Source organism: Miscanthus floridulus, chromosome 1, assembly GCF_019320115.1.
Source record: "Miscanthus floridulus cultivar M001 chromosome 1, ASM1932011v1, whole genome shotgun sequence".
NCBI classification, from domain to species: Eukaryota; Viridiplantae; Streptophyta; class Magnoliopsida; order Poales; family Poaceae; genus Miscanthus; species Miscanthus floridulus.
Window position 1 is genome coordinate 48,287,479 of NC_089580.1, and position 12,130 is coordinate 48,299,608.

The following is a 12,130-nucleotide window of genomic DNA, read 5'->3' on the forward strand; positions in this document are numbered from 1 at the left end:
TTGGAGGGATGATGGAGAGGCTTAACATCCAGATCACGGAAGAAGGACGAGGATGCCTTACGTACCGGTTTGGTTGGCTCCGTGGTTTGCTCTCAGGAGTCCATCCATATGGAAAAGAAATCGAACACGATGGCAGGTTCGATTCCCTCGAGCAACAGTTTTAGGCAGGTTTTTCGTTTCTCTCAGAAGTACAAAATAAACAAAAACAAATAGAACACTCCTTTATACAGCAAGAGGCGCATGTCCCAGTGGTTTGCTTGCTCCATTCGCTCCGAAGGTGTCTGGTTCGATTCCTATATATTTTCCTAATTTTTCAAGTTTTTTGGGTTAGCTCGCTCTGCTTGTTCCAAAGGTTACAGGTTCGAACCTCACCTGCCACATTTTTCTGTTTTTTACCTAGTTTTTTACCCTGCAGTGCTAGGAGCTGACATTTTTCTGTTTTTACCTAGTTTTTTACCTGCAGCGCTAGGAGCTGATGTGGACAACTAGAGGTGACATGGACCGGAAGAGTAGCCACATAGGATAACAAGATATTAAAAAAATTATAATTATTTTATATTTTATGACAATCAGATATTGTCACCGATCTGCTGCCACAACACCCATGTAGAGTATACTATGACGATCTTTACGACAAAAAGACACAACTTGGTCATAAACAGTCGTCATCTTGTGAACAATCGTCAATCGTCATAAACACCCTGTATTTATGACAGATAGGTGCTCTGTCATCTGGCAATCGTCACAGAAGCCCAAATTTCTTGTAGTCTAGCCAAACTTTACCACATGGAAGTGTATTTTTTGAATGGGTCTGATTGATTTTCGTATCATGCTTTCCTGGAATATACTGCACAGCTCAAATTAATTACATCAACTACCACACTCATGAATCACATGTACGCAGGCACGCAGCTACTAGTTTGAGAAGAAGTGCTAGTTTTATCCCACCCCCCCAAATCCACACATAAGTAGGTGTGTATGTGTGTGCACATCAGTTTTATCTGCTGATCCTATTAATACGGCATAATAAGAGTTATTAGATAGCCTAAACCCAACAGAATAATTCCAGAGTACAGTTTTGAATTTGAATAAGCCTTTTAATGTTGCTTATTTTGGTTAGTTAAGCTTTTACATAATATGTATTGCAGAAAATGTGAAGCTATAGAAAGGGTGGAAGACAGCATGTGCCATTAACATTTATCAAGTTTGGCAACCTTATCCTTTCCACCCCTTGCACTACAGCTCAAGTAATGTCTACGTTAGTGATGAGCATGTGCGTTGGTACACTGTCAAATATGATGCCATAACTCTTGTTTATTCTTGACAGAAGGCCAAGCTACGACCTTTCATCTACTGGTGCTATATCTCTCTCTATATATCAAAAGACCCCATCTGAATGCATCCATCTACTAGGTCACAAAAATGCTACAGCACAGAAACACATAAGCTTACCATTGTTGTTGGTAACAGAAATATCCACACTTACCATACATTACCGCAAAAACATCCGTTGGTAACTAGTGGTATTTTTCCTATGCTTCTTCTCGGCTATGAAGAAAATTAGTATGTGACTGTGAGGCATCAGGAAGCCCAGATACTCCCACGTTGGTGGTGAAAGCACATGCCTTGTTGGTCATCTGGCTTCAAGCCTTCAAGACAGGGTCGGTGCACCAGGTGCAGCCGCTCGGGCTCCGGTGTTTACCCCAAGCGTATCAGCCGAGGGCCAAGGAAAACTCAGTGCCCAACAATGGAACCCAAGCGGTCTCTCCACCCGATAGTTAATTTGGTTAGTAAGCTTTACAATTTTGCTTAATTTGGTTAGTTAAAGATTTTACATTGTAATAATATGTATTGCAGAAAATGTGACCAGCGATAGAAAGGGTGGAACTGTGGAAGATAGCATGTGCCATTAAAATTTATCAAGTTCAACCGGCTCCTTTCCACCATTGTACTGTACTGCAGCTCAAGTAATGTCTCTACCTCAGTGATGAGCATGTGCGTTGGTACACTGTCAAATATAATGACATAGAGCTCTTGTTTACTCTTGACAGAAGACCAAGCTACCTTTCATTCATTGGTGATATATATATATATATATATATATATATATATATATATATATAAAGACCCCATCTGAATGCATCCATCTACTAGGTCAGAGAAATGCTACAGCACAGCTGCACATAAACATCCAAACTTACCATTGTTGTTGGTAACAGAAATATCCACACTTACCATACATTACCGCAAAAACATCCGTTGGTAACAAGTGGTATTTTTCCTATGCTTCTTCTCGGCTATGAAGAAAATCAGTATGTGCCTGTGAGGCATCAGGAATCCCAGATACTCCCACGTTGGGGCTGAAACCACCTTTTTCGTTAGTCTTTCGGCTTCAAGAAAGACAGGGTCGGCCATGGGGAGAGGTGCACCAGGTGCAGCCGCCCAGGCTCCGGTGTTCATCCCCAAGCATATCAGCCGAGAGCCAAGGAAAACGGAGTGCCCAACAATTAATGGAAGGCAAGCGGAGAGACCACCTGTCCGTCAGCGATTCGTCTCGTGCCTGCACGTAAACGGCAAACCATCCATCTCTCCCTGGCCCTAGACGATCATGCGCAGTGGTGGAGCTTGGACCTAAACCCAGCAGGGGCCAACCATTAAAGAACAATGTGTCAGGATCGGGAGAAGGGGCAAGCACACGTCTACTGTTCACTGTCCGACAACGGAAGACACAAGCGGAAAGAGTCTGACAGTGGGGTAGAGTTATAAGGTTACACTTGGGTGAGCTGTCGTCAGGCTGTGGCGGGCTGGGAAAGTACTTGAGGCTCTGTAACTGAATGTAACGGAAGCGAAGAATGCAGTACAGAAACACCCCAACTTCCAACTCTGTTCTCCGAATTGGTTAAAAAAAAACTGTTCTCTGAACTTTCTGAATCTATTCCTCTGTTCCATTATGTTCTGTCTGAATTCTTCCTTTTTCTATGAATTCATCCGGTTTCCAGCGGAGCGATGGAGAGGGGGAATTTTTTTTCTGACATTGCGCTCGATCTGGTGCCGTCTCGGAAACCATCTAAGGTGCAATTGGAGATGGTCGCGTCTGTGCAGAACCTCTCCACCAAGTTTGATGAACTCTGACACAGTTATTATAGTCTAAACCCAAAAGAGTAATCCCGGGGTATAGTTTTGAATCTGAGTAAGCTTTACAATTTTTGCTTAGGGCTTGTTTATATCCATTAGAAATAAAAATTAGTAGCTAAAATTAGCACCAGTGATTCTAAATAGACCTGCTAATAAATCTGCTAATATTAGTTGGGGCTATCAACTATTAACTTCATTAGCTGGTTTAGAGTTGCAAATAGGTGCTAATAGTTTATGGGTGTGTTTGATTTGAGGACAAGGGTGGATGGGATATGGCCATCCATGGATTTCGGGATATGGATGTCCATGTTGTCTGTTTGGTTGGATGGATGGTGCGAGCCGTTTTTCTGTTTGGTTGGATGGATGAGATTGTATGGGATGAGAATACTTGATGAACTATATCTATTATTTAAAAATAATAACAACTAATTATACCCTAATAAATATGCACTGACGCTAATCTTGTCATTACAATCACTAATTAAAAAATAAAATATGTTAATTAGCACTATACTACTCTAATTGTCACACAAAATATGCGCTAATCAACATGTGGATATCCTCATCCGTCAGATTTTTTAGGGCCAGGATATCCAACATCTACCCAAATATATTCCCGGATATCCAGCTTGAGCTTATCCATTCAACTAAACACCCTGTATCCATGGATATCCATGAAACCAAATACACTATATATGTATCTTCAACTCATTATCCAACCCGCTAATTATTAGTTGGGGGCTACCAACTATTAATTTTATTAGATGGTTTGGAATTGTGAACAGGCACTAATAATATATATATATATCTTTAGCTTAATATCCAACCATCTATTAGCAGGTTTATCTAAACAGCCTTCAACTAAAAATTAGCTAGCTAAAAGATAGTATAATTTTTAGTGCTAATAGATACAAACATGCCCTTAATTTGGTTAGTTAAAGCCTTTACACACTAATAATGTGTATTCCAGAAAATGTGACCGGCGATAGAATGGGTGGAAGATATTAGCATCAGGGCCCTTAAAACTTACCGCGGATTCAAGCTCTCTTCGCGTTTCATTGACACAGCGAGCCCTGGTGTGCGGACACGTGCTCACGGAGGTTTAGCAAAAAAGCCCTTTCATTTTTTAATAATCAACTCTCGGTCCAACTCAGTCGGTAATCTATAGTACCACGTTCAGATATTTCACGTATAGACCCTTTATCTAAACTTTATTCCAATTCCAACGTAAAGAAGAGAAAATTCGAGATCCTCATCGTTTTTACAAAAAATCCCTCGTGGGCCATTTCGCGAACGGCACCTCCGCCTCCTCCCCAGCACCAGACCTAGATCCCTCGTTCCTTCCTCTCTTTTTTTTCCTCTTCCCCCGACCGTCGCCGCCGCCGCCGCTCACCTGCCCCTCACGTCTACAGCTTGCGGCCCGACGGCACGCAGCTACGACATGTCGGATAGGAGGTGGGATCCGGCAGCTGTCTCAAAGACCTCGGTCCTCTCTCCCAGATCCGGTGATGCGAGATCTGGCGCCCCCCTCAACGCCGGCGGCATGGCGTTGGATGGTGGTCACGCTCGTGCTCCTCGGCTATCCACTCACAACCGGGCGCCCTGAAGACGCACTCGCCATACGCGTGTAGCAGAGGGCAAAGGCAGCCTCAAGGTGGATCACGATGTTTCACGCAGGCACGCAGCGGATCTCGGCTGCTGGCGTGATGGAGCTGGCATCTCAGCATCTGGCTCCAACGCTTGCGGTTTCCATCTGACACCTACCCCACGCGCACCCTACATCGATCTACTGCCAGTCCTCCTGTCCCTCATTGATCATCATTGGCAAGGTATGTGGCATCGTACTGGAGCAAAACACTTCTGGCTTTGCGTGCTAATTTTTTTCGTTTATGCTTTGCGGAAGTTAGATGACGGACCAGTTTCTGGCTTTACATTCTAATTTTTTTCATGTATGCTTTGCAGAAGTTCGATGACGGGACCGCGGCAATGTGGGGCCCTCCTGGGCGCCTGGGTTGCTAGATCGTCCTCATGCCAGAGCTGCACCTGCAGGGTATGGTTGTTGTCTGCTTCGAGCCCAAGTCGTTCCTTCGACCTAAGCTCGGCTTCACTCTTTCTCCCTACCATTCTTTCGAGGGAGGTAATTTCCAATGGATAGGTTGATGATAGAAACAGTTTGTCCATATTGTCACACGAGTACTCATGCTGGAATGACATAAGTACTCATGCTGGAATGACATAAGTACTCATGCTGGAAGCCATTATGTAAAATCGGTTTAGCTATCAAACCAAAAAAATAGAAGTATGAGTCAAATTCAAAGGTACATGGTCTATGTGAGATTTGTTTATTCAAAATTTCAGATGAGTCTCCACAATTCTGCATTATTTCATAAGTTTTTTTTGATTCAGGAAATGTTTAGACCAGTAGCTGGTTCCTTATTTTCAACTCTGACAAATGCACATATCAGATATAAGAACCACAAATGCACATATCAGATATAAGAACCAGTCTAAACATTTCTTGTATAGATTTTTGCTCCTCAGTCCAGTACTCCATTCCCTTTTTTGGAAGAGACCCATCATAATTCATGCGCTTCTATGTAACATTGAACATGAGGCATGTGTTTACATAAATTTGTAACTTCACCTTGATCAGTAAAGTTTTGAGCATTGGTAATCCAATTTTGTGATTCATAAGCCTTGTGCCCTAAGTCATAATTATCCTAAAGACTACAAACTATTAGCCTTGTCTACTCCAATTTATATTTGCACATGCATTTTTCCCAAAAACAATGATGACTACATAACTGTCAGACTTTAGGCGAGTTCTTGAGGTAGTCGCTGGATGCCTGGATGTAAAGGAATTTCTCATATGGAAGGCCTGAGTAGTTCTCTGTACCACAACACACCAGGTAAGCTTAACTTTTGAACCAACCTCAGAATTTTTTGCTGGTTAATAGCTAGGAACAACCCGTGTCCTCCCTGCTTATGCTTGTGGATATAATAGCATAAATAGTTGGCTAATTCTGATTAGTTTCCAAATGTTAGAGACCATGTTGCTAACTGCTAACTCAAGCTCTGTGGTGTTTCACATGTACTACAGTACTAATGTTCTTTTACTGATGTGAATACATGATTAATAGATCTGCCAACCTTGCAGGCTTTTCTTTCCTAGCTTTGCATGTACGATATCCAGTACATGACCATGGCCATGAGAAGGTGGGCACATTTTTTGTGTTATATTCTGGTAGTATATACTTTTCATATTTGGTAGATGAGGCAATGCAGGAAAGCTCTTGACTCATTTTCTTAATCCCTCGATTTAGACATTGAACCATGAACCAATACACTGCAGTGATTTCTGATGCATTCGTTGGTCGAAAAAGACATCTGTGATCTGTGTTGTTAATAGAAACTTTTGTGCTATATATACATCCTTTTCAGATATCTTTAAATGAGTTGTTTTGGATGTTTCATTGCTGGCACTTTCATAGTTAGTTAGGTGCAGGCTGAGTTTTGATTATATAAGTATAGGCCACGCTTCGCCTTGCTAGAGGGCACTGAGGACCTATAATGTTGACGGCAATGCCTTTGTCAACCTCGTGAAGCAAGAGAGTGTACCTTTCGACTACAAGGAAGTGAAGGTGTTGTTGCTATTGGAAGCTACTGCTGTTCTAGCCGAGCGATTTGAACAGGCAGACGAGCCCTACATTTGAATGATGTAATGGTGATCAATAAGAGAGGTGTTGATCCTGCTTGGAAGCTTTACTGGGAAGATGTGGGCCACGATGTATTTTTTTTTCTCAGATCGAGATGCTGAGTGCTGATATAATTTTCTAATAATGTCTCCCATAGCAATCTATGAAATTCTGCAGTCCTCAACAATGATGTCTATGCCACATAACAACAGCAATATTTCCTGCGGTTGCGATGTGTTGACGAGGATAATACTGTACACTGATTGATTGGATCTTCGCTTTGTCTCCTTTTGTCTTTTGCCTTAGACGCAAAGTTTTCTGCAGCTGCCATTGACTCTACGGTTCCTATGTTAAACCAGTGCTTCACAATTTGGGTGGTAGGGCGCCGCGAAGCGCGCAAAACTTTCTAGTGTGCCATTAAAATTTATCAAGTTCGGCAACCTTATCATTTCCACTCTTGTACTGCAGCTGAAGTAATGTCTACCTCAGTGATGAGCATGTGTGTTGGTACACTGTCAAATATAATGCCATAACTCTTGTTTATTCTTGACAGAAGGCCAAGCTACCTTTCATCCATTGTTGCTATATATATCTATCTCTATATCAAAAGACCCCATCTGAATGCATCCATCTACTAGGTCAGAAATGCTACCACTCAGAAACACCCAAACTTACAATTGTTGTTGTTGGTAACAGAAGTATCCACACTTATATACCGCAGAAACATCCTTGGTAACTAGTAGTATTTTTCCTATGCTTCGTCTCGGCCATGAAGAAAATTAGTACGTGCCTGTGAGGCATCAGGAAGCCTAGATACTCCCATGTTGGGGCTGAAAGCACCTTTTTCGTCGGTCTTTCGGCTTGAAGGCAGATAGGGTGAGACCTGGGGAGAGGTGCACCAGGTGCAGCCGCTGCCCAGGCTCCGCTGTTCATCCCCAATCATATCAGCCGAGAGCCAAGAAAACTGAGAGCCCAAAAATGGGAGGCAATCAGTCTCCAGCCTGCCCGTCCGTCAGTCATTTGTCTCGCATATGCACGTAAACAGCAAACCGTGTCTCTCTCCCAGGCCCTAGACGATCACGCAACACGCACCGACGGTGATGCACCAGCGAATGTGGCACTGGTTAGTCCAGGCTCCAATCCAATCCTTTGTCCCCTGGTTAAGGTTAGGGATTTTCTTGTTCCATCGAACCTTTCTTACCCAGCTGTCAAGTGTGAGTCTGGGAAGAGTAGAATATAGCTAATAGTTATAAGTGGTAAAAACTGGCCGGGTTCTTGATGCTCATAGTCATATGTTTTTATACTAATTAATTCAAGTGTTGTAAAATTTGCAATGTTGTCAAGACATTTGTTTGACACTGAGAAAAGGAAATTAGAAGATCAGTTAATTCAATCGTTGGCTGTGTATGTTTATAGAGGCTGAAATTATTCCTTTTTTCTAAAAATAAGTTAATTCAATCATAAAAGAGTGGCATACATAAGTTTTTTTATTTAGCATCAAGTAGTGTTGTTACTAATGATTTTGCATCAAGAAATGCCTAAAGAAATGTATTTACAATGTTGATGAAGTTTGAGAGTACGAAGACCGGCATGACACACCTCGATAAGTTTGAGGACCGAAACGCTGCAATATGTGAGTACGAGAACTCGCACGATACACCCAAATAAGTTTGAGAACCGGTCATACACTTTACTCTTTTTTTAACTATAACACGGAGGGTTTACAATTCACAATTCGTTGTCAGTGGTGAATGTTGGTGAAAAGCAGAGGAGGTGGTGAAGCAATCCGATCACAGAGCTGGAGCTAGCGGTAAAAGTGGGCGCTCACTACACTACATTCGCTTGTAGCCGCCCACTTGTCAGCACATCCCATCTCCTTTCCACGCTTGCACTGCAGCTCAAGTAATGTCGTCTACCCCAGTGATGAGCATGTGCGTTGGTACACAGTCAAATATAACTCTTGTTTATTCTTTATAGAAGGCCAAGCTACCTTTCACCCATTCGTGCTATATATCTCTCTCTCTGTATCAAAAGACCCCATAATGCATCCATCCACTAGGTCAGAAATGCTGCAACACATAAACATCCACACTTACAATTGTTGAGTACCACAAAAATATCCATTGGTAACTAGTATTTTTCCTATGCTTCTTCTCGGTTATGAAGAAAATTAGTATGTGCCTGTGAGGCATCAGGAAGGAGGAAGCCCATAAACGCCCGCGTTGGCGTTGAAAGCACATCTTTTGTTGGTCATTCGGCTCGAAGACATGGTCGGCCATGGGGAGAGGAGTGCATCAGGTGCAGCCGCCCAGGCTCCGGTGTTCATCCCAAAGTACATTAGTCAGCCTAACTCTGATGTGTTCAAGATGTGGTGGTGACGAACATCGTGGCGCGCCCCAAAATACAAGGGGTGTTAACTCACTGGTTATCTTAACCGCCTGGACAATCTAGAAGCATCGAAACCGCCGCGTGCTTGAGGGATGTAGCCCAGATGTTCGGATGATGCTACAGGAGATTTCTAAGCAAGCAGTGCTCTGGGTGATGGCTGGAGCTAGGGCTCTAGGAGAGGTTTTGGTTGCTGTTTATATCCTCAGAGGGCGCGTATGTGTTAAAAAAACTAACTCATGCCGTGGAGTTGGCTTGTAATCGGATTGTTTGTTCTACCTGTGTTCAAGAGAAAAAAAGGCAGAGGATAAGGAAGAGATTTCATGACGCTTTAGGTGTCGCACAAACCTATGCACAACGGAGAGATATGTGCCACCCTCGTTTTGTGTATGCTTGTGAAGCGCGCTAACAATGGCGGGAGATCAGTAAGTGTGGCTATGTGTGGTGATTGATTGCTCACCATGCATGGATCGTTCTTTTCATTTACAACTGTAGGCGAGGTGATGATGTACATGTACCATTGAACAAAATGCTATGTAAATGTCCCCATGCGTAGGCATCGACTTTTCTTTTCTTTATATTTAATAAAACACAAGAAGATTTTCTTGACTATAACACGGAGGGTGTATAATTCACAATTCAGTGGTGGATGTTGGTGAAAAGCAGAGGAAGTGGTGAAGCAATCTGGTCACAGAGCTGGAGCGGTAAAAGTGGGCGCTCACTACACTACATTCGCTCGTAGCCGTTCACTTGTCAGCACATCCCATCTCCTTTCTCCTCCTCTTCTTCACGCCATTTCACATGCTCCATTCCGTTTCCTGTTCCTCGTAGCATCAACGAGTCAAAGGTTTGCACCTCGATAGATCTCTTAAATCTCTCTTTTTTTTCTCTCTGAATGAATTGCCGTGTTTTTGCTAGTACTAGTAGACTGTAATGTACTTACACTACTAATAATAAAGATGTTTGGTGTTTTGTTGATGCATGTGGTGTAGCAGGTGCAGAGTGACCATGGTGAAGATCTGCTGCATCGGCGCGGGGTACGTGGGCGGGCCGACGATGGCGGTGATCGCGCTCAAGTGCCCGGCCATCGAGGTGGTGGTGGTGGACATCTCGGAGCCTCGCATCGCCGGGTGGAACAGCGAGCGCCTCCCGATCTACGAGCCGGGGCTGGACGACGTGGTGAGGCAGTGCCGCGGCCGCAACCTCTTCTTCAGCACCGAGGTGCACCGCCACGTGGGCGATGCCGACATCGTCTTCGTCTCCGTCAACACCCCGACCAAGACCTGCGGCCTGGGCGCCGGCAAGGCCGCCGACCTCACCTACTGGGAGAGCGCGGCGCGCATGATCGCCGACGTCTCCCGCTCCGACAAGATCGTGGTGGAGAAGTCCACGGTGCCCGTCAAGACCGCGGAGGCGATCGAGAAGATCCTGGTGCACAACAGCCGGGGGGTGCGGTACCAGATCCTGTCCAACCCGGAGTTCCTGGCGGAGGGCACGGCCGTGCAGGACCTGTTCGCGCCCGACCGCGTGCTCATCGGCGGCCGCGAGACCCCCGAGGGCCGCGCCGCCGTGGACAAGCTCCGGGACGTGTACGCGCAGTGGGTTCCGCCGGACCGCATCATCACCACCAACCTGTGGTCCGCCGAGCTGTCCAAGCTCGCCGCCAACGCCTTCCTGGCGCAGCGCATCTCCTCCGTCAACGCCATCTCCGCGCTCTGCGAGGCCACGGGCGCCGACGTCACTGAGGTGGCGCACTCCGTGGGGAGGGACGCGCGCATCGGCCCGCGGTTCCTCTCCGCCAGCGTCGGCTTCGGCGGCTCTTGTTTCCAGAAGGACATCCTCAACCTCGTGTACATCTGCGAGTGCTACGGCCTCCCCGAGGTGGCCGCCTACTGGCGGGAGGTGATCCGGATCAACGACCACCAGAAGAGCCGCTTCGTCAACCGCGTCGTCTCCTCCATGTTCAACACCGTCGCCGGCAAGAAGATCGCCGTGCTCGGGTTCGCATTCAAGAAGGACACGGGGGACACCCGCGAGACGCCCGCCATCGACGTCTGCAACGGCCTGCTCGGGGACAAGGCCGTCATCAGCATCTACGACCCGCAGGTGACCGGGGAGCAGGTGTCGCGGGACCTCGCCATGAACAAGTTCGACTGGGACCACCCGCGCCACCTGCAGCCGCTCAGCGCCACCGACCTGGCCAAGCAGGTCGCCGTCGCGCCGGACGCCTACGAGGCGGCGCGCGACGCGCACGCCGTCTGCATCCTTACCGAGTGGGACGAGTTCAGGACGCTCGACTACAAGCGCATGTTCGACGCCATGCACAAGCCGGCATTCATCTTCGACGGCCGCAACGTCGTCGACCCAGCCAAGCTCCGGGAGATCGGGTTCGTCGTCTACGCCATCGGCAAGCCGCTCGACGATTGGCTCAAGGACATGCCAGCCGTCGCATGATCCATCGATCGATCCATCTGCAGGACTCCTTACACTTCCTCTCATCCGATCCTGCTATTCATCATTAATTAGGTTTCCCTGTTAATTTCATTGTGTTCTGATTTCACAGCTTTTTATTTACAACTTGGCTCGATATGCCGACATGTTTTGTACTTAGGTATATATAAATCTTTTTTTTTTTGCATACCTGCTACTAATAATATGTGTATAAGTTTTGTTTTGTTCGTAGCTTCATTTATATAATATATATATGCATTTTCAGTGTGTGTGAAACATTGGCAAACCATCGATCCTGTTTCATGTCACGAAATTGAGTTAACCCGGATATAAATTAATGGTCATCTGAGCTGACGGATCTTGCGGCATTGTACTTTCACGGATATAAATTAACAATTTATAATTGTTTCTATAGTTATAGTCAGACAAGAACCAAATTTTGATATGGTATGATACAAAAACAA

General features: G+C 45.4%; 1 protein-coding gene and 1 long non-coding RNA gene across 4 annotated transcripts; both read left to right on the forward strand.

Moving 5' to 3' along the window:
- The first annotated feature begins 4,430 nt into the window (after positions 1-4,430).
- On the forward strand, positions 4,431-7,069 carry LOC136482954 (uncharacterized). 2 transcript variants are annotated; one of them, XR_010765259.1, is made up of 3 exons: positions 4,431-4,964; positions 5,098-6,351; positions 6,741-7,069. It is a non-coding gene; the product is annotated as an uncharacterized lncRNA (long non-coding RNA). The 2 variants fall into 2 exon arrangements; XR_010765258.1 differs by having other exon boundaries at positions 5,098-6,044; positions 6,293-7,069.
- A 2,844-nt stretch (positions 7,070-9,913) lies between these two features.
- Positions 9,914-11,896, forward strand: LOC136482960 (UDP-glucose 6-dehydrogenase 2). Of its 2 annotated transcripts, none has more exons than XM_066480114.1 (2): positions 9,914-10,062; positions 10,208-11,896. In XM_066480114.1, exon 2 carries the CDS (start codon positions 10,224-10,226, stop codon positions 11,667-11,669), a length of 1,446 nt encoding a protein of 481 aa, XP_066336211.1. In that variant the 5' UTR covers positions 9,914-10,062; positions 10,208-10,223; the 3' UTR covers positions 11,670-11,896. The 2 variants fall into 2 exon arrangements, with proteins under 2 accessions (XP_066336211.1, XP_066336213.1); XM_066480116.1 differs by having other exon boundaries at positions 9,928-10,062; positions 10,211-11,896.
- The last annotated feature ends 234 nt before the right edge of the window (positions 11,897-12,130 follow it).